Source organism: Bubalus bubalis, chromosome 5 (assembly GCF_019923935.1).
Source record: "Bubalus bubalis isolate 160015118507 breed Murrah chromosome 5, NDDB_SH_1, whole genome shotgun sequence".
NCBI lineage: Eukaryota > Metazoa > Chordata > Mammalia > Artiodactyla > Bovidae > Bubalus > Bubalus bubalis.
In genome coordinates this window covers 22,856,873-22,880,030 of record NC_059161.1, presented here as the reverse complement: position 1 = coordinate 22,880,030, position 23,158 = coordinate 22,856,873, and the positions used below count along the sequence as shown (strand labels likewise).

At 43.8% G+C, this 23,158-nt stretch overlaps 1 protein-coding gene across 2 annotated transcripts in view; it reads right to left on the bottom strand.

Moving 5' to 3' along the window:
• ASTN1 (astrotactin 1) overlaps positions 1-23,158 on the bottom strand; it is a 353,111-nt gene that overhangs the window by 85,125 nt on the left and 244,828 nt on the right. For both annotated transcript variants that reach the window (XM_006047010.4, XM_025285587.2), the window contains exons 12-16: positions 15,836-16,002; positions 12,506-12,700; positions 11,038-11,165; positions 2,743-2,847; positions 254-442 (exon numbers count right to left, since the gene is read on the bottom strand). In XM_006047010.4, coding sequence (XP_006047072.1) covers positions 254-442; positions 2,743-2,847; positions 11,038-11,165; positions 12,506-12,700; positions 15,836-16,002 — 784 coding nt within the window. The remainder of the gene's footprint in view (positions 1-253; positions 443-2,742; positions 2,848-11,037; positions 11,166-12,505; positions 12,701-15,835; positions 16,003-23,158) is intronic.

Sequence of the window (23,158 nt, the reverse complement as noted above, 5' to 3'; positions counted from 1 at the left end):
GATTACTTTCTCTGCATTAACCAGTTCAGTGACCAGACAGCTTTGACTCTGTCCTGTATCTAAAGTTTCCCCAAATACCTCTGTTTTGATATTTAGCTTTAGTAACCAAACCTTGACAATTCAAAGGATGGAAAAGAGCATTGAGGCGAATTAAACCTTCACCTCCAGACTCCCTGCATTTGATCCCATAGATGCATGCAGGCAGCCAGGGCTTGTACAAAGCATAGAACTTGTCAATGAGCAGGTCACTCACCTTTGCTGATGTCTTCATATTCCAGCCAGAGTCGCCGCTGGACCTGCTTGTTTGGGTACCAGATAGAGCAGGATTCCTCAAAGCCGTAGATAGCTTCCTGGATGTAGTGGTTGCCAAACTGGTCCAACAAGGCTACAAAATCCCCACGAGATGTAGCCCCGTCCAGGGAGTGGAGAGCGTTGCTGAGGGCTACGGAGAAACATCACCCAGGATTAAGAGTGAGGATTCATAATATGGGTATCCCGGATTCTCAAGCCCTCCAGCCTCAAATCTGCAAGTGCCACATGGCCCAAAGTGATGCTGGAGAGCTGGCTGGAACTATCAGGTGAGTATTTCCAGGTAGCTGAAGCAGACATTTCAGTTCCTAAAAGAATATTTCTTCAAGCCAATTGGTTGTTAACTTTGTACAAGTTGAGTAAAACATTGTCACATCTCTACCACCCACCTGCTTAAGTCAATTTTTTTTTTTCCAAATCACAATCATGACATTAAATCAACTTAGTGAGCTCAAATAATAGCATTAAAAATGAAGGAGAATAGCATAGTTTAAAATAGAAACACAAATACCAGCAGAGAACATTTCCCATCAGAAGATGAAATATGGCTTCATGAAACTTCTGTTGTGTGTATGTGGGTGTGTGTGTATGTACAAGGTCACAGTGTAAAATGTATTTTAACTGTGTGTAGGGATCAAAAAAGTCTGCAGGATTTTGTTCTTCATGCAGAGACATTGGTAATGGAAAGACAATGGAAGACGAATAAAAAGGAAAGTCACTAAAACACTGCTTGTATCTATTTAGGAAAAAAGTATATAAAGACTGGGAAATGGCAAATGGAACAAAGAACCTGTTTGCCGCCTCACTCGCCTCCCCAGACAAATCTTGGATTTGCTTTCCCTGTTTAAGAGAATTATATTTATCAGCAAGATAATCTATGGCAAATTTTTCAAACCCAGTATCTTCTCTGACCAACATTGTACAGCCTTCCTTTTGACACACCTGTGTCCTGTCAGGGCAAGGCAGAGCATGGCTCAAGCTTAAGAACCCAAGTGCAGACACCCATATCATCCATGATGCCATGTGTGGCTTCGAAAGGCATGTGGCAGCAGAAATACCCGACTGTTATCCCCTGGTAGGCATATAGCATCTGGGCTGAGTGCAAATGAGAATGTGCTCAGGGTAGGGTCTCTATTGCCATGTTTTTCTAGAATGAAGAGTAGCTTATCTCATTCTAGGCATTTTCTGCACCAGCAGATTTTACTTCACTAATAATCCCTTCTTGCCAAGAACTCTGGTGATAGAGAAGATCTAAACCCCTGTGTGTACTCTGGAGATATTCTATATCCTTAATGCCTCTTCTTTCTCTCTGCATCAAGCTTTACCTTTAGCGAGTATATGTCTCACTGCTCTTTCTCTCTATCCCTGACCTTCCATCTCTCTCTCATTGGCCCTAAAGCTCGGCCTCCCTGTTGCCAACCCTGAGTCCTCTCACCCTGTCTCAACAAAAGCATTCAGCTCTAGTCCCCCTTCCACTCAACACAGCGAAGCCAGACTCTGGAGCATAAAGCTCAGGTTTGGAACATTCTTGTAGCCCCCGAGCAAGGGGTGGAGTCACGTTCTTCTAGTCCATGGGGCTGAGGTGAAATAGGGATGCAAACCCACGTTAAGGCCGTTTTGTTAGATATTTTCTCTTTTGCAAACTTCACAGTGGGATTGCTCAAATGTTAGGAAAAACTTGACTCAAGGCATTTATCACTAAGGTTTGAAGAATACTTACACAAGATGCCTCACTGTTCTGTTTTGGAATAATTTATCCTAAGTAAGTTTAGAATTCACTATTTCTTAACTTACTAGATACAGATATAAAGACATAAGTATGTGTGTGTGTATACACACACACATATATAGTAGATAAATCTATATCTATCTATCTTGTTTACTTACTGTTTAGAAATCTTTGTTGTGTTGTTTAGTCACTATGTTGTGTCCAAGTGTTTGTGACCCCGTGGACTGTAGCCTACCGGGCTCCTCTGTCCATGGGATTTCCCAGGCAAGAATACTGGAGTGGGTTGTTTTCTATTTTTCTTCACCGCTTCCCCTTTATTGCCCTCTTTCCCATATTTCTTTCAGCAGATAGAACCTCTAAAGTATACTCTTTGCATTTGGAAAATTTTATTCTGTCAATTTATAAAAAGTCTGCTTTTGTATGACCCCAGGAAAAATGATAAAGTAGGTGCTCATCTTCCATGGTTCCCACACTGCCCTTTCCATCTCTTCTATCATCCAAGATAGAACTTGCAATTTAATCTATGCTAAGAAAATGATCCCATTCCAGCCATTTGCCCTGAAGGGTGAATCGAGTGAACAGGTTATAGATCTTGTGAAGTGGCTACATTTTTGGACGGCATCTTTAACATGGATAAAAGGTTTGTGCCCTTGAGAAGGAACTCCACACCCCAGGGGTGGGTGACGGCTCACAGCTGCGCTCACCCTGAGAGACGGCCACTTGGTTGAGCTTGATGTGATACATCACGGAGCGGACCTTCCAGTGCTGCAGCACGGGGTATCCGGACACCTCACTGAAGTTCACCATCCCTAGGGACAGAGGAGATGAGGGCTCAGTGAGGGCAGTTGATTCCTAAGTCCCAAGTCTTCTGGTTAGGGCGTGTAATTGTGCGAAAATGAGAAAGCGTGTTTGGATGCAGAAACTCTCTGGAGTCATAGTAACAACAGCTATAAACCTTTACTCGGTGGCAGCATTTGGCTGAGCACTTTGTATATAGTCACATGATCCTTGTGAGCTAGGTGCTCTTGTTTGTATCTTATAAATGAGGAAATGGAAGCTTAGAGAGGGTGTTTGCATAAGGGACCTACACAGAGCCAGACAGAGTTCCAGGTGTGTCTGAGACCAGGCCTGGGTTCTCAACCTTTCTCCTCTGCTGCTGCTGCTGCTAAGTCACTTCAGTTGTGTTCGACTCTGTGTGACCCCATAGCCAGCAGCCCACCAGGCTCCCCTGTCCCTGGGATTCTACAGGCAAGAACACTGGAGTGGGTTGCCATTTCCTTCTCTAAGGCATGAAAGTGAAAAGTGAAAGTGAAGTCGCTCAGTCATGTCTGACTCTTAGCAACCCCATGGACTGCAGCCTACCAGGCTCCTCCGTCCATGGGATTTTCCAGGCAAGAGTACTGGAGTGGGGTGCCATTGCCTTCTCCCTTCTCCTCTAATACTCCCTTAATAAACTTATATGAAACTCTAGGCTTACTGGAACACACAGGTTTTTACTCTCTTTAATAGCTGTAGTAATTGACTCAGCTCACGTTCCTGATAACATTGATTTTTGTGTCCTATTTAACTGATTTGTGTTCAGTATTAAGGTTTTAATTACTCTGAAGCTGATAATGCTGTTTTGTCTTTACCAGGAGCGACTGTATTAGCATAAGTAAGTTAGTAAGGGGCAGGAATGGGCCCTATATCAAGGGTTCCCAACCTCCAGGATCTAATACCTGATGATCTGAGGTGGAGCTGATACAATAACAATAGCATATGATGATGATTTTTATCATTTCATAATCATAATTTGTTTGATAATATTATTATAATTACTATCAAACTGATATAATTAAAGTTAATAATAGTAATAACTTTATTGTGAAATAAAGCACACAATAAATGTAATGCATTTGAATCATCCTGAAAACAACCCTCCACCCACTTCCCCTCCCAGCTCTGTAAAAAAATTGTCTTCCATGAAACCATGAAAATGGTGCCAAAAAGGCTGGGGACCACTGCATTCTACTGAATGTCATCAATGTGCCAGACATGTGATACACACTTTATGTGTGGTCCCTCTTTTATAAATGGGAAAACTGAGGCTCTGAGAAGCCAAGTTACTTGCCCAAGGTCATTCTCAATTAATACACCCTGTATAGCCTCTTAGTGATGCTATAATGAGCTGTTCTTGCTTGAACACCTTGGAGAAAGAGTGGCATTCTACTGGAATTCTAGTCATTACTATAAATGTAAAATGCTACAGAAACAAAATAATAGGGCCACAGGAAACAAAGAAATCACCTTGCTAACTTTAGAAAGTCAATTTTAGCTTCATTTCTCTGCCTAATGTATGCGTATGTGTATGTGTATATATATATGTACATATGCATATATAATGATCACAGGTATGATAAACTTAGATAGTGAGTGTGTCTGCATAAATATAATGGCAATAATATACACATAGTGAATTATCTTGCCATTTTGACCCATGCTTCCTTCGAGCTAAATCAACTAATTTAGTACCTAAACTGGATGAAGAGTGGGCGGGATTAATTAGCTGCTTGTCAACTCCAATCAAATTAGCTAAGTAATTGCCAAATTTCCATTTCTGTGTGAATCATATGGGAATAATTATAGATAAGAAAAACGGGAAAAAAGGTCATGAGAGGTGCTTACTGAATCAATTGCTTAAATTTGATCTCAGGTAATCAAAGATAAGTTACTTGAAACTCAGAAAAGGTTTTCAGTATGCTTCCTTTCAGATGCTCTTCTTTTAGGGCATTAAGCTTTGTGATGCCAGTTTTACTTCTGCATACTCTGGCTTTTAGCCTTTATGTTAATCGGAGAAGCATATAAAGGAAATTCTAACTTTACAAGTATAAGACTGCAGTCACAGGCCTCCAAGGTACGTTTTCTTAGAGTTATAATGTGCATGTTTTGTAAAACTGTTCTATGAAGCACACGTTCTCGAGTGATGCAAGCTCATCAGCTTGCTGCTATTTCAGAAACTCTATTAATAAAAAGATAGCCTGATAAATAAAGATTGTTTTCAATATATCAGAAACCATTCCCTTTAAGGGAATTGTTTCCTAGCAGGAAAAGAAAAGGGCAGGGAATCAGGAGGTGGGACCTGGCCAGGGGATCTAGTGGTTCCCAGCGTTGCATCTGTAAAGTGAGCAGCTGAGCTGAGATGACCCCTGGTTTCCTTTTCAATTCTGTAATTCCAATCATTGTGACTTGGGGCTCGGCAACTCATTTCTTTCAGTTTTTGTATCTGAAAAATAGGGGATAATAGAATTCATCCAGGCTACTTTATAGGTAGGTTATCAGGACAAAATAAAGTTACAGGTACAAAAGCCCACGGAGAAAATATGAAGCATCATGCAGATCATTACCCCTAACTGGGTAAACCTGACATTTGTTAACTGATGTTTTTGTTATAAATTCCCAGGCCTTAGTTCAGGTTAACAGAGGGAGGAAAGCAGAAAGTAAGCTTGGATGTTGGGGGTGAGCAGGGGTGACAGTGTCTCACACTCAGCCAGGTTGAGCCAAACATCTGAACTCCATTACTTCACTGCTAAACAGCAATCTACTGAGTGCATTTACCCTACACCACACTCAGGGAAACAGTTACGTAACTGTGAATGCTCGGGAAATGATGTTTTGTGCTCACTTACAGATAATACTTCCATTAGTTAAAAAGAAAGGGATATTTTAAAGTATGTATTTTCTTGCTGAGTCATAGGGTTCTTTCCCAGTGTGCCCTTGCAATGCAGTGAGTTTTAGTTTTTTCTTTTATTATTGTTTGGGATACTTTAGTGAATGGCTTTTTTTCCAAACAAAATATCTATTTTCTCAAGAAAGGAGATTATTTTTCTGTTCATATGCTTGAAAAAAGAATGACTTAATAGAACTGTGTGAAAGAAAGAAAGGAGGAAAGGAAGAAAAGAAGGAAGGAAAGGAAGAAAAGAGAAAGGAAAGCAAGCGGGCAGGCAAGGAAGATAAGGAGGAAAGAAAACAGAAAGAAGGAAGGAGACAAAGAAGGGAGGGAGGAAGAAAGAAAATAAGGAATTTAGTCTACTCCTGTTATTTTATTGAAATGTCAAGGGGACGTTTAATCCCCAAAGTGCTGAAGATAAGAGTCTGCTTCCTTTGGATGAACTTGAAGAAATTCCAAAAAAGCCCAGAGCTCTGAGTCTTCACATAGGATTTCTTGATTATGGCATCCAATATGCCCATGGATGTGGCCTCCTCTACCTCCTTGGTCCTCCTCTACACTCTCTTCTTTTCTCAACTGAGAGACTGAAAATCAAATGGATAATAGCCAGGCCACATGTAAAACTAGAACTCTGACAATCTACAGCAACCAGCCCAAGAAGCGAGCCTACCATCTCTAAGCCAGACTTGTAGGAAGTCAGACCACTATCTATTAGAAGTTCAGCAAGCCAAACAGTAACTCCTGTAACAATCAAGCCAAAATCAGCAGGACTTGATTAAGACTTGATTAATAACTGACAGCTTCCCTAAGTTTTGTTCTTGCTTGCAAGTTAGGTTCCACCAGAGAGAGTCAAATACATCTCCTAAACATTTACCTAAGAATACCTCCCTCCTGGTTAGTTGGGTCACCTACCTGCCATCAGCCTACATGCCAGTCAGTGCCTATCTGAAGCCCTCCTTTTTTTCCACTTTACAGCTTTCCTATTTCTCTGTCTCTTGGTCTCTGCAAAAAAGCAGGTGATGGTGGCTGACTCCCTCGCTGTGTGTTAAGTAGCCTTTACTTGTTTTCATTTTGTTGGTCTTCATCTATTTCCACACGCTTATAACACCCAAAAAGGCTAGTAAAACTTTGAGTTTTTAACTGTTTTGATAAGGAGGAAAGAAGTCTGCAAGATAAAACACATACATCAGTAATTTTCCAGTATATATATATATATTTTTGGCTGCACTGGGTCTTTGTCACTGTGTGCAGGTTTTCTCTAGTTGTGGAGAGTTTCTCTAGTTGTGGCATGTGAGTCAGTCTAGACTAGGTCCCCATTGTGGTCCAAGAATCCCTGAGGGAGCCTGAGATCTGTACATGGAATATTCAAGGTCCTGCCTTTTCCAACTACAGAGAGTGTGGGTTTTCTTCATATACTTTGACCCAAACAATATATTAAAATAAATTGAATGCAGAGGTGAGAATTCAGCTGTCTTCTATAAAGTCAGCCCACCAGGGCTTCCCTGGTGGTTCAGACGGTAAAGCGCCTGCCTGCAATGCGGGAGACTCGGGTTTGATCCCAGGTCGGGAAGATCTTCTTCATTGTGGTGTGTGGGCTTCTCATCGCAGTGGCATTTGTTGTGGAACACAAGCTCTAGGGTGCGTGGGCTCAGTAGTTGGGGCACACAGGCTTAGTTGCCCTGTGTCTTGTGGGATCTTAATTCCTGGACCAGGGATCATACTTGTGTCCCCTGAACTGGTAAGCGGATTCTTACCACTGGATCACCAAAGGAAATCCCTCCAGTACTTTCTTTAAGCCTATAATTCTGTTATGTGTAAAAGGATTCTCTAGTTAAATAGATTAGGGAATTGCTGGACTAAGTAAAAGGTGTTTCTTTAGGGCAGGACTTCTTGGAATCGCTTCCATGCTCAGGTGTTACAAATTGCTGAGAGGCTGATGCTATAGTCTTTCCAAAGGAATCTGAAGATAACCTACTTATGAGTGGAGCACTGTTTTTTCATAAAAAAATAAAATAAAAAGCTTGAAAATGCTGATATTGAAGAATTTGAAGATCATTTTTTGCTCTGAAATCTTGTGAGCTTAAAGTTTTATGGGGATTTAGACCTATAATAATGCATAGTGAGGCACGCTATGACATTCTCTGTATGACTCTCAGGAAAAGATATAATTAAAATGCTACCAGAACTAGAAAATAAATATGGAAGAAATGTGGTCAATAGTCTCTTTAACTGATTCTTTTTTTTTTTTTTCCAAATATTTATTTATTTGGCTGGTCTTAGTTGTGGCACACAGGGAATCGTTTTACTTTTAGTTGTGTGTGTGTGTGCTCAGTCCCTCAGTTGTGTCTGACTCTTTGCAGCCGCATGTACTGAAGGAGAAAACAGAGCCTGACTCCATCTTAGGCCAGGCTGCGAACATTAGGCTAAACGCATGGTCACCCTCCCAATGGACTCTGAACTTTGTGCCCGGTGTCTATAGAAATGGCATACCAATGGAAAACCAGAGGTCCCAGATAAAAGAGCCTCAGGACTTGGACTTGGACTCCCCATTGCCTAAAAGAATATGCTAATTATCTCTGTAACAGAACAAAGTGGTAAATTCCACTATGTTTATCAGGATATGACCACAGGCCTATTGATAAATATCCACTGTTTATCTAGTCTTGTGACACATGAATCATGGGTTAACTTTGATCGTATCTCTCTTTTACCTTGTCCAGGCTAGTTTCAAGGAATTTGGGGAGATGGGTTTGAACAAGTACACTTAGGGTATATAAGGTTTTCACAAAAAGGTCCTTGGCCAAGAGGAGACTCTGCTTTGGGCCCGCCGGTGTAATAAACTGCACTCCACTATCTGCATTGTCTTTCTGAGTGAGTTTGTTTACCGGAATGTGTGGCTACAAGAGTACTGCAGCCCGCCAGCCAGGCTCCTCTGCCTATGGGCTTTTGCAGGCAAGAATCCTAGAGTGGGTTGCCATTTCTACTTCAGAGGATCTTCCCCACCCAGGGAACAAACCTGTGTCTCTTGCATTGGCAACTGCAGCATGCAATTAGTTGCAGGATGTGGGATCTAGTTTCCTCACTAGGGGTAGAGCCTGGGTCCCCTGCACTGGGAGCATGGGATCTTAGCCACTGGATCACCAGGGAAGTCCCCCTTTTAACTGATTCTTCTAGTTATTCCAAGCTTTGAAAAAACAAGACTGATTCCTTCTTATGTCAAAGGAAATACCTACTCTTAGTCTAACTGGTATCACTTTTTAATCAAAGTAGGTTAAAAAATAAAAGGCTGGGAATAAAATTAGCAGGTCATAAAAAAAATTCTCTCTATACTTTTAGGAATGCCATTGCCTCAAACCCTGAAAAAGGAAGTGTCCAACCAGGACATCCTTCTCCTTTGGCCTCAGATATGCCAAACCAGGAGGGGTCCAAGGACATGGGGAAGAAAGATATACCCCTTGTGGACGAGAACCAAGTTTGGATCTTTTTCTTATTTCCAAAGATGGAGATTCAGACACATGTTTTCCTGATGTTTCTCAGACCTGTTCTCCCCCCAGCCCCAAAGTTCAGGTAGCATCCAGGACTGTGTCCTCCAGCCTGGCATCTGAAGCCCAGCTCCTCACTTCTGTGTAAGTTCTAACCTGTGAGCAAGTTGTCCTGGTGACTCACTAAACAGAAGCCGGGTGGTTTATCGGTGGTGTGGAGCCTGTCCCGCTTCTGTGTGCCATCTCACACCTCCTTCACAAGGCATTTTACACACGCTCAGGAAGTGTTTCTCAGCAAATGACATGGAAACAAGAAAACCAGCTTGCCAAACACAAGCAATGTAGGCTGCAGTAATACACCCAGAGGTGCACTTTAATTTTTTCAGAGGGGTGTGTGTGTGTGTGTGTGTGTGTGTGAGGGCACACGTGCATGTGTGCAATATTTTAGAAGGCAGGTTATAGATTTATTTCCAGTACAGAAAATATCTAATTGTTTCCTCTCTTGTTCTCTTTCCTTCTGCTATAAGGGAGACACAATTTGGGAGCTTGAGGGCCCATATTTTCTTTCTCCTTTGGTATATTTATTTATTTACTAAACATTCATCTCACTATGCATCAGGAACTGCTCTAAAAACCTTACAAATATTTGCTCTTTATACTAATCCTATCAGAAAGGCAATGTTATAACATCCCTTTTTTACAGGTAAAAAAAACTGAGACACAGAAAAGGTAAGTAACTTGTCCCAGATTGCACAGCCAGTGAAGAGCTGAGAACTGCTGTCAGGCTCCAGAGGCTGAGCTAGTATTCACTGCGCTATGCTACCTCAGATGGACCTGCTTTTAATCCCACTCCAGTCTAAAGGAATGTCTGAAAAAGGCTCACATTCAGTTCAAGCCACTCTTCAGAAAAGGGGGTAATAAAAGGGATAAAGGTCTAGAATAAGGAAGACATAGAATGGAGAAGGAAGAGGAGCATGGAGAATTGACCAAAGCTGACAGCAGACGAGCTCATGTCCAGTCTTCTAGTAAGTGATGCCGAGTTCCCAGATGGCTGCGTCTTATGGGTCTCTGGAAACCTCTGAAGTGTCTTCTTTGGTCCAGGAAGCACTCACTGGGGTCTTCAGTGGCACAGAATGGAGAAGCATCCCCAGGTATGCCCACCTCTCCCAAGCACCCCATACCTTCACCCATAATGAGCCCAGGAGAGGAGTGCCACTGGGCTCAAAACAACATCGAGGAACAGTTGCTATGATCTCCATCTTACAAGGGGGCCATGATACCCCAAGAGACTGTGCTGTCTACTGTCACACAGCTGGAGTGTAGCAGAGCTAGGACTCATCTGACAGTTAGACTCAGGGTCGTTTGACAACGAAGCTCTATCACTTTCTATTCCCTCACACTGCTCTCTAGGCTCTTGTCAGGGAAACCCAGCCATCCACATGACAGATATTCAGCCTGGAAGCCATCCACCTTCTTTCTACCTCTACTCTTGACCCGGTCACTTCCTCTAATCCATTGAGAACTCTTCACTCTTACATATCTATTATCTCATTTGTTTTCAAAGCATCCCAATAAAGCTAGCAGGGAAAGGTATTATTATGGCCATTTTGCAGATAATTATGTAATAATATTGGCTGTTTTACTGACAAATAATCCTGCTGATGTTCAGTTTTAGGACTGAGCTTTTTAGCATGTATCAAGGAAATCACAGGCTTTGAAACCAAGATAAGCAAGGTCAAGACTCTTGAGCTCCTAAGGTCACAGAGAGCTGCTTGCTTCTGCCAATTAAGTAAGGTGCATGGTACACTCACCAGTCAGGAAGTCGGGGTCTGGGGTGGGCTCCGAGATTTCCTCCAGGCACTGATTCTCCAGGGGGACAGTGGCCACCACAAGACCGTCTGGCAGTTGCTGGTCTAAACCTCGAGCAAAGTTGTTTTGCCTGAAAACAGAGGCAGACTTTCATCTCTGAGTATTCAGGTGAGCCCCAGTCGTCAGTGGGGGAGCTGTATCTCAACCCATGGTGGACCAAATATTCCCCTCGTGGTGAACCCCGCTCAGTGTACATGTCTCAAGTAAGATTCGAGTGTGAGAAGTAAGGTGAGGGCTGGGGGAGATGAGAAACAAACCTGCTGAAAAGGTCTACTTACAAGATAGAGAATATTCTTCCCTCCCTTCCAGTTCTTACTCCCTGAGCCCCTCTCCACAGAGCAAATGCAGCCACAATATTTCCCATGAGACCTCACTGCTTGCCATTGGCAAACGAGGTCCCAGGATAAGAGGAGAAATTTTATAAAGTCTACTGTCTGTAACAGAAAATGCGGCTGACTCTAAGAACTAGCTCGAAAATTGACTATCGGTTTTTTTCTTGTAAGAACCCAGACCCAGCTTGCTATCAATTGCTGGTCCATATTATAACACTTTCATCATCATCTTTACCTGAAATGCATGGGTTCTGAGGAAGATGTGCTGAAATAACCTAAGCTAGATGAAGGACAGGGCTCAAATGGAGAATCTCCTAGAAATAGTCTAAGTCAGTGGTTTGAGACATTTTGTTCTCCAGATCCTTTTACACTCTTAAAAAATAACTGAATACTCCAAGTAGGTTTTTTTTGTATATCTATCAACACTTACCATTTATCAATTTCATATTATAAAATGAAAGAAAATTTTAAAAATACTTATTGATCCATTTTAAATGACAGTAATAAACCCATTTAATATTAACTTGTTTTGAATAATGATGACAAGTGGCAATACTTTACATTTTTTGCAAATTTTTTAAATGTCTGACTTTATAGAAAACAGCTGAATTCTCACCTCTGCATTCAATTTATTGCAATATATTGTTTGGGTCAAAGTATATGAAGAAAACCCACACTCTCTGTAGTTGGAAAAGGCAGGACCTTGAATATTCCCTGTAAGGATCTCAGGGTCCCTCAGGGATTCTTGGACCAAAATGGGGACTTATTCTAGATTGACTCACATGCCAAGACTCAGAGGGATGACAGAACCTGGGCACTTTGTGGTGGCTTCCATGGAAAATCTTACAGTCCCTGCCTGGACAAGGTAAAAATTTACTTAACACTGCACTGTTCATGGTTCTTGGGTTCTGGAAGGAGTATAAACCTAGAAAAGACCAGGGGGCAGAAAGTAACCTATCCTTTTAGGGTTGCATTTACGTGGATCCAAGATACAAGACTTTATGCTGGCTTTATGGCCCATCAGGGACAAGATTCATCAACAGCCCTGAATGACCAGCTCTATGGATGTGGGGTTCACCTGAACGTTCCTTTCAGCACCTGTCCAGCCGCCACTTCCTTGGAATGGTTATTGTAACCAAAGAACATCTCCCCAAAGAGGGTCTGGTTCATGGGAAGCTCTCTGCTTTCCCCACAGTCACCTCCCTCTGGGCATGTCTCCGTGATGAGTTGGCAAGAGCGTCCGTCCACACCAAGCTTGTAATCCTCGATGCATCTAGCATAGTGGAAAACTCAAGATAAGAAGTTATTCCATCAATAAGCCATGCAGCCAACTCCTAGGTTGGGGGAAAAAAAATGCCTTCAGAAGAGTGTTGGATAGCCAAAGATTGTGAGTATCCTGAATTGATTTTGTCCCCTTTATAACTCAGTTTCTTAGGTCTATAAATGGAGTCTCCTTGCATTATGTGATCATACAGAACCTCTCACCTTTCCTCCGCTGATAAGTGCTTTCCAGAGCTCTGCAGTTCTCTCTCCTCTATATGTATGATTTCCCAGATATGGTAAGAAACACTGGAGATAAGCTTATAAATGAATTAACATATTTATCACCCACTCCTTGGAAACCTTTTTTTTTTTTTTTAATTGGAGTATAGTTGTTTTACCATGTGAGTAGACACATTTAAATCCAAGATGTTCTAAAGCCTTTCTCCAGAACAATCTATATGGTCAGACCCTGTATTTGTTTGGAGGGTAACTAGGCAGCAAAAAGAATGACACTTAACAAATTAATAACCTTCTAATCTGGTCCTGTGACAAGTCAACTAAGAAATTAAAAAGATTGATCATCTTGCAGCTGTGTTCTGTTTGAATGTGTCCAAACACAAGATCAACCTGTATTAACTCCCCCTTCATTCAGAGTAGCCTTCCTGAATGAAATAGTTACTAGGACATGCTGTGTGGACACCTCCTGGGTGTCCTCCCCATTAAGCATGTGCAGTTACTCTAATGGAAGAGCATTACTAATGTTGGTAAATATGGGTCAATGACCCATAAGTCATTAATGGGGCTCTATTTGTAGTTCTAGTGAGAAGAACATAATTTCTTCCTTCAAGTAAGAAATATTTTGATAAAGCTGTCATTTTAAAAGCATATTGATTTAATTTGGGTCTCTCCTTAGAAGCATTCCAAATTTAGAATTTATAGATATCCATGACATTAAAACACATCATTTATTGCTATCTACAGTAAATGTTGCAATAAGATAAAGACCTCTGTTTTAAGAGAGGAACAAATAATCATAGTTTTAAGTGCTGAGAAGCAATTTTATCATGGCAATACTGCTGCCCTTTACTGAATGACCTTGAATCAGTTGACTGACCTCTCAAGAGCTCCAGTTTCCACATCTGTAAAAGTGGGAAAAACAGTAGCTGCTTTGTTGGATTACTGAGAAGTTTGCATAAGATAAAGAAGGTGCCTAGCTTCTAATAGGTGCTCATTAAATGTTGCTATCCTCATTAGCAGAGGTACAAATGGAGCCTATGTTAAGGCAACGTTGTTGCATCCCCCATTTACCATTTATATATCGTGTGAACAGGTGTAAGCAGAGCACTTTAATTACAAGCGCATGTGATTTGGTCTTCCTAAAGAACCTCAAATCAAGGACTTCTTTTGGCAGGCTATATATATAGTGGCTTGGAGAGTGCTAAATATACATGTGTACCAAATCCTGATGAAATAGGAAAGAAAAGTCCAGTTAGGGACCTACTGCATGGTCTAAGCAACAGACTTGGCTTGAGACCCACAAAGGAATGAAGGTTCCCTCTCAGTCCACCCTGAGCATCTCAACGACTTGCCCTTCCCCCTGCCCCAACTCCACCATAATTTGTGCTCATGGCTGCACATTGTTGTTCAGCTGGCCAGTCATGTCTGATTCCGTGCAGCCCCATGGACTGCAGCCTGCCAGGCTTCCCTGTCCTTCACTATCTCCCGGAGTTGGCTCCAACTCATGTCCATTGAGTCAGTGATGCCATCCAACCATCCCATCCTCTGTTGCCCTGGCTGTGCGTCCCACTGTAAACTCCTCTGAGAGGGAGGAGAACAGACCTCACATCCTGCTCTGTCTCCTACACGTGACATTTAACTAGTTTGTCTGCACAGAGTGGGTGTTCAGACACGTTTGTTAAATAAATGAGTGTGATGCAACTTTGGCTACATTTACTTCATTAATTGAAGTGGGTCAATCATAATGATACCATTATAGAGGCATTAAAATAGAGATCAAGCTTCCATTTATGGAATGGGATTTAAAAAAAAAAAACTAAACAGGAATATTGCTCAATTGCAAAGAAAGAAAATAAAATGAAATACAATAAAATAACATTACTAGTCCGCTGAATAATGTTCTCATGATTATTATTCAAGGCAGGCACTGGCTTTTAGCAACAATCCAGCATAGCTTTATTCCTATAAACACTGATTTGCATTGCAAGCCTATTGGATTGTGAGATCCTTGAGGACAAGAACTACATGTCCTTCATCTTTGCAGCCCTGTGGCCAACAGGGTATGTGGCATAAAATCAGTGCTCTCCCTGACAGGCAGGAGAAGACAGACAGGGAATGAGGTGGGGGAGGTGAGCTGGAGGAAGAGGGGGAGGAAACCACGGCTGCAGAAGAACAGGCCAAATCTTTACTTACTTTATAAATACACCATGAAAATATTTTTAAATATAATTCCAGCCAGTGGTATAAATTTAAATTTTGAGGGAACTGCAGAATTTTTGAAAAACCAGAGAGGGCCTGAATTCTAGTGCTCATCTTCCCACTTAGCAACTCCCCAGTCTTGAGGGTCTCAACCTCACAGGTGCATTACTTATTTTTATCAACTGTAAAATGGTGTGGTATCGCCTGCCCTCATGGGGCGAGCCTTAGAACAAATGACGGGACCAAGCCGCTCCACGGGAGACGGCTCTTTACACTGAAGATCGTCTACGTCTGAGGGAGTATGGCTGCACCAAATGCTGGGACTTCAGCGGCAGAATTTAACCATGCCTGCACTCCCGCCTCGTCCCTTCTTTGATACGTGATTAGCTTTACATAATCTTCCCCAGGCTTTTGGACCACAGCATCCTATTGTCACAAAGCAATTAACATAGCACCACAAAACACAGTTTGGAAATTCTAGTGTAAGCCGGCAATGATTTAGGGGTTTTTCCCTAATTGTCAGCTCTAACACGAGACTTTCCCTGAGGGTCCTCCCAACTCTGACTTTAAAAACGGTCCTCTTCCAGTCCTGAAGGCAGTTTCCTCAGACCCTAAGGGCTGGCCTAGGTCGACCAGTTCTCTGTGATCTACTTTTCTGAAAGTCCCACATCCCTGCCAGCAGGTTGGCCTTGAGGACAGCTCGACTCACCCACAGAACATGAGGATGTTGTACACGGCGGGGTCATCCGGGAAGGGAGCCATCTGCTGCAGACACAGCTGCTCACAGCCCCCGTTGAAGCCATCAGAGCAGTCCACCCCAATGTGGCGGTCGTAGCAGCCGGAGCTGTCCTTCATGGGGCTGAGTCCGGAGGGACACTGGCACAATCAGAAAGCATCACACAGGTGGGTGAGCCAGGGGCCGGGGTTCTCTGGGAACCAGAGTGTAGCCACTGATGCCTATTTTTAGCACTCAGACTTGAAGCCGTCAACACTGGTAAGTCGTGCACGAATTTCCTACTATGCTGGACTCCCTGTAAAAGCAAGGGACCTCTCGCTTCTTCTCCCTGGGCACAGATCACACACATCTGCATTAAAGCTGATCCCTCCAAGCAGGCTGGAAGGGAGCACGGTGGCAAGACAGCGCCGAGGTGCCCCGGCCTCCCAGCTGGGCCTTAGGCTGGCAGGAGAGTAGAAGCAATGGGCCGGAACTAAAATGCATTCACAGGGATTCCTTTGGGCAAGGGGCAGGGAGTGCTGCTGTTTGGACTTTGGATTGATAGGACTTTATTTTTTATGTTTCAAAGCACTTTGTCAATGTTGATGATGGATGGCGGTGCTGGAGAAAGTGGACTGAGTCAGGGCTGAGAGCTGGAAGAAGGAAGTGGACCTTCTCCATGACCTGGAAGGGAGGTTTGATGGCTCTCCTAGAGACAGCGGCTGCACTTGTGAAGGTCCTGCCTCAAGGATGCCCTGGGGAAGACTCACAGTCAAGGGTGTGACCTTGAGGACCCACAGGGGCCACACTTGGGTTTGGGTTTTATCCCAGTTCCCTGGACACTCAGGGTAAAACATTTAGCTTTTTCTACACTGCCATGTCCTCCATAAATGTCTCAAGAATGACAGCAAAGGAGGTGATCCAGGAAGAGATAACTGGTCAGGTCTCAGGGAGGACAGAGAGGCTTGGGGAGCAGTAGGAAGGCTCACAAGGAACCCATGGTAAGCCAGGCAGTGGCCAACATTCCTACATCTTACTTATATAACCCTCACAGCATCTCATAAGGTAAGCAGGCTGATCATCCTCAATTTACATGTGAAGACACTGGGGCACAGAAAGCTTAACCTTCCTAATGTCATATGGCTGATCACAGGAAGACCATCCTAAAACCCTGGCTGGCTTGCTGTGGAGTCCATGACTTGGTTGCACCGTCATCACCTCACAGCAACATCAGGCTCTCATGCAACAGTCACCGTAAACTGAACACTTACTAGTAGCTGTTGCTTTGTTACGTGCTAAGTCACTTGAGTTGTGTCTGACTCTTTGCAACTGTAGCCTGCCAGGCTCCTCTGTCCATGGGATTCTCCAGACAAGAATACTGGAGTGGGTTGCCATGCCCTCCTCCAGGGGATCTTTCTGACCCAGGGATAGAGCCTGTGTCTCTTATGTTTACCTGCACTGGCAGGTGGATTCTTTACCACTAGCACCACCTGGGAAGCCCATATTATTCTCATTTAATAGACTTGGAAACTATTATCATTGCCAATTAATGCATAAACTTCTCACCTCACTGGACTCCATCTAAAAGCCAATGGATATTTTTTTTTTTTTTTTGCCAACCCGCTTCCTCTGTCTATGCAATACAGGCTGTATGTCTGCATTACAACAGATTCTCTCCAACAGGATGGAAGGAGACAGATAACTTGCCCAGGGTGCAGCAGTCTGTATGGGGCAGAGCTGGGCAGGTCTGTCTAAATCTGACCTACTATCAGCTAGCTAACACACTCCTTCAAAACTGGAACCAAACCAAAAAATGCCTTTAAAAACTCAGTGGAACCCTGTTAAAAACTGCCCCTCCTGCCCTGCTGCCTGGCTAGCTCCTGCTCCTGGTTGCCAAGCATCCTGGCCTAGTAGCCTGGAGCTGTCGCAGGTGTGGCCCTGAAAACCCACCTGCCCACCCTCCATGCTTCCCAATTGAAGATCACAGCAGGATGCGCACTGTTTGCTGACACTAATTTTGCAATTTCCCAAACAAATGCCCCCCCCCCCCAACCAGGGGCCTGCCAGGCTTCCAGCCTGGTCCATCCCCTCTCTCCCCATGAAGCCAGCTGGAGTGCTGGAAGTGACAGCATTTAAAGATGCTTCCAAGGGCTTCCTCGTGCCACGCGAACCCAGATGTTTCAGATGCTGGTAAACAAGCAAACGAGGCAGCTGAGGATTGCACCCCACATTCTGTTAGCCTCCCCAACTCATCCATTTCCTTGGCCACCCAGCTGTTAGGCCAGATGTGGCACCAGAAGGGAGCTGGCTTCACCGCTGTGAGGCTGCCCAGGCATGGATGTGGGTACTGAAACATAGACGTTTGATTGGAATTAAATGGGCTGCATTGGTTGCCACAAGTTCTTTTTTTTCCTTCTATGAAGCTTGAGAAAAGCCGTCAGAGAGACTAAGCTGGTGCTCCTGTTATTCCCACCTCATGTGGTTTCAACCCTTGTACCAGCTAGCTATCTCAGTCATCAGCCAGGACTCCCCATCTTCTCAACCACCTGCTTTGTTTCAGAATGCCCCATCAAGTGTGATGTTTGACAAAGATGTCACCAAAGAAACCCGAGCAGGCTTTGTTCCAGAATGCCCCAAACCTAGCACATGGGCATCTTGCCAGGCCCTGGTGTCAGATAACCATCACTGTGCCAAATTGGACCACCTGATGTTTACACTTTCTCAGGAGATTTGGAAAGAAGACAGAGTTAGTTGCTTTGTCCAAGCTGGATATTCTTTTCTCCTAAGCAAAGCTAAAAATAATAATAACAGCTATTGGGAATTAAGCAATTCTATGTGCAGAACAATCTACATAAATTATCTTCAGTCCTAACTACACAATTAGACTTTTCCCCGCTCATTTCATAAAAGAACAAACTTAGACTCTGAAGGATTCAGTGGTAACTTGTTTAAAGTCACAGAGGTGGAAAATGGCAGAATCAGAATTTGGATCTAGTTCTATCTGACCCCAAAGTTCAGTTGTGTCTCTTCCACTCGGCCATGCTGCTTCTCAAGTGTGAAAAAAACCTGGATCTTGGGATCACTAAAAAATAAGTCAATGTGTCAACAAAATAAAGAAATCCTGCAGATGTGTTGTTTATCTGATTGTCTTAAGCAACTCCTAGAGTACATTCTGGAATCAATTATGGATTTGTAGATTCAGTCTGATATTCTCTCTCTCTCCTCTTCTCTTCACACACACACAGACAAACACACTGTATTATGGGTACATATATTTATAGGACAAAACACTGCAAACCATTCAAAGCAATGACCATGAAGGCAAGACAAGATCCTCAATCACTAAAAAAGATGCAATTATCTTTACTGCACTGTAACTTACTTGGGTTGCAGTTCAAAGTAAAACATTTCTGAAAGATTTCCAGAAAAGAAAAAAAAGCTGAAACCAAAAATAGTTTTCTTCTTAACCCTTGTTGAACTAGAATTCCCATCCCCAAGGAGTCTAATTAATCAATTTCCCATGGTATAAATTTGCTTCTGTTTTAGCCTAAATATTTTTTGGGCTATTGTCATCACATTTTGAGATTCTCAAAATCTGCATGTATATTGTAATTAGCCTCCAATTAAAATAAATAAATTTTTTAAAAATGAAAAAAAATCTGTATGTAAATACAATGCAACTATAGGCTCTAAATCATGGCCTTTTCCTAGAAGTCTTTGAAGCCAGAGACAAGTTGTCAGGAGAGAAATCCTGCCTCCAGGAGGAGTTTGTAGTTTCCCTCTTCAAGGACTGGCTGCTCTCTTCTCCCGGCTTGTGGACAATGCCTCCACTTCTTCCTTAAAAGAGAACTGCCTGGAGACTTCCTTGGTAGTCCAGTGGTTGAGAATCCATGCTTCCAATGCAGGGGATGCAGGTTCGATCCCTGGTCAGGGAATTAAGATCCCACATGAAGTGCATCACAGAAAGACCCTGTGCTGCAGCTAGAGAAGCCTGCGCCCCACGACAAAGACCCCGTAGTCAAAATAAAAGCAAAAACTTTTTTTAATAAAAAAAAAAAGAGAACTTTTTGATCAGGATTGAGCTCCAAGGTCAGATCTTAATCTGTCTTTGTGCATAGGTTACATTTAGCAGTCCCAGGAAGAAAACTCCATTTATTATGGCAACAACCCTCCCCCATCAAGAGGGCCTAATAAATGAGCTCATATTTCAGTGACCCCTAAAATACACAAGGTTAATCATCTTTCACGAGATGCTCATGGCTTCTTGACTTATTACTGGTCTAAAGCACAATGTGCTAATGAGATTAAAATGATTTTCCCCATTCAACTCCTTTTCTTCTCTGTCTTTTCCTTCTGTTTCTACCAATGCTTTTTGGTTGATTAATTACTTGGGAGTCTAGTCAAATCTCACTCAGCCTGAGACACACACACCTCAGTTCCAGACTATGAGATGAAGGCCCTGTTGGCAGATGAATATGACTGATGGACACGGGGTGTCTTCAGGGCCCCTGAGAGAAGAGGAACCACTTTTCTGCAGCTGAGCCTGCCTCGCTTTACCTGGATGATTCATAAGATACACAATTATAATTCCTACTCAAAATAGGCTTTTTTTTTTTTTTTTACAACACAGCAGTCTTATTCCTCTCATAAATAATGATTTCCCTCGCTGTTTGATGGGGACATGTAAGCGCAAGCCATGCAGTACTTCTCCCAAGGGGGAAAAGTTTGATGATGGAATGAAATTTATATTTCAACATCCTGCCCTTACTTCTCTGAAAGCCTCTGAGGCAGACCCTTCTGCTTACTGTCCTACAGAGAGATGGTCATCTGTAATGGTCTCTGCACAGCTGCGCTCCAGTAGAGGCGAAATGACACATTTCATGGGAAACCACTGGGGACAGCAAGTGGACAGAAGGGCGGCAGGGTCGCTGGGTAATTCAAAGCTCATTAGAGTATGATGCTCTGGCAAGGAAGGTCATGTGTTCAATACACGAGAAGCGGGACAGCAGACCTCTTCCTTCCAAGGCCACAGTCTGCCCATCTCTGCATGTGCAGACACCTCCCGAAGCAGAAGGCATCTGGGGCGGAGGGGCACTGTCAGGATGAGTGTGAAGATAAGGAAGAAGCATTAGGGCACAGGTTTTCCATTTTATAGTGTTTTTTTATATAGTTTTATAGTGTTGGAAATAATTTTCAAACTTTCAAATAAAGCCTTACATTAAACCTCAACAAGTAGGCTTGATAAGAAGGAAGATGCTCTGGTTCAAGCTGGGAGAGAGGAGACTGGTGTTCTACCCACCAAGGCAGCCCCAGTCTCCACTGCTGTCTCCAAGGATGTCTGTGACATAATCCCCGGAACCTGTGACAAAAGGGGCTTTTTAAGGCTCCTGAGATGAGGAGATGATCCTGGATTATCCAAGTGAGCCCAAGGGAATCACAGGAGTCCTTAATGGGGAAGAGGGAGGGCAGAAGAGAAGAAGTGCTACAGAAGAACAGTCCGGAAAATGCAACAAAGCTGATTTAAAGATGGTGGAAGGGGACTATGAGTCCCCAAGTGCTGGCAACCTCTGGAAGTGGGACAAGGCCAGGAATGGAGCCTTCAGAAAGGAACACAGCCCTGCTCACACCCCGGTGTTAGCCCAGTGACACAGAACTGGATTCTCACCTACCGAGATAAGAAAACGGCTACTGTTTTAGGCCATCAAACCTGGGGTCATTTGTCACAGCAGCATAGGCCACTAACTCAGGGACTCTGCAGGATGGCCTGGGGCTCCACCAAACAGAGCACAGCACCCTCCTGCCATACAGGTGGTAACCACTGCTCCCACCCACCATGGCACAATAGGGGCAATGGGAAGCAGTAAGACCCATTGTCCGGGGTGGTAGAGGGTGGATCTCTGCTCTGGGAACCATTCCTGGGTTTAGCAATCCTGCCATGGAGTGTGGTTTGTTTTGGAACAGAGTGGACTGAGGCTGATACAGGGCTATGCCTTTCACGGGCATTTGTTTCCTGTCCCCAGAGACTATATAAACAACAGGGCAATTAACTGAGTAGCAATTAACCCTGTGGGAGTCCATGCATAGCAGAGAGACGTGCCCTGCCTTCCTAGAAAGAAGGAAGGTTGAGCAGCCAATGTGGACCACCCCACCTGTCTGGCTTGAATTCAGTCAGGAAAATTTGTGGTTGAATATGGTCTCTCCCCACATCTCTGTCCCCTTTCCAGATCCCGTCAGGGCCAGCGGGCTCTGAGTGCCTCCTCTCCTTTCATAAGCATAAGCCTTTCTGGGGAAGCCTTTCAGTTCAGCACCCAGAGAACTGAATGCCAGGGTTGCTGTGGATGGAGAGGAGGAAGGCAGCCGATTCTCCCCCAAAAGTGCAGGTGCTACAGCTGATGCCCTTGTCCCCAGCCCACCTCCTGATGACATAGGGCTGCTGTGCTAAGACGACGAGGCTTTAGGAGGGCGCTGCTCGGTGGAGTCAGCTCAGGCTCAGTGTCCTCAGTAGGGTCATGGGATTATGATGTGGTCAGCTTTCAAGTCCCAGCCTTCCCTTCTCAGGGATCCTGGGCTTCACGGCCAATGAGAAGCAGTCACTTGAATGGGCCTGGCCCCCTCCTCCCTCCAAGAGCCACGTGGACCACTGACTTCAAAGTCTTACGCTAATGCCAAGCTCCGGTGTAACTGGGTGACTTCTCAGTGGCTCCGATTCGTAAATACAGCAGTCCTACAGCAAATGCATATTCATCGTAACTATTCCTGCGAGTTCCGTCTCACAGATCACAGAGTCAAAGGTACAAAAATACATCAGCACAGCAGTATGCCAAGTGGAAGGGCCTAGGATCACCAACAGAAGGCAGCTGACAGGCAAACCCCGGGGGGCTCTGAGAAGGGGCAGAGGAGCGGGAAGAGATGGGGAATAGGGGCAGAGGAGCGGGAAGAGATGGGGAATAGGTCCATGTACAAGTGTGTGTATGTGTGGGCACACTCAGACTCACTTGAGGGCAGGGATGTGTACATACGTGCACACGCAGGGTTTCAGTACTTAGAACGACCCACCCGAGAGAGCACCAAGGAAGGAAAGGTTAAAATCTGGATGAGGAAATGCAGGTTGAATTGTTAAAGAACAAAAAACAACAACAGCTGTCCCGGCTGGGAACTCCATTAGACAGTGAGACTGTCTCCCGAGGGGGCCAGTTGGGAAGTTCATTGCTTAAGACAACTGAGGGTGGAATAGGAAGCTGGGGAACACCCAGGACATCCACTTACTACTGACTGCTTCTGGGAGACATGACCTAAAGAGCACTTTTCTTTGTTTCC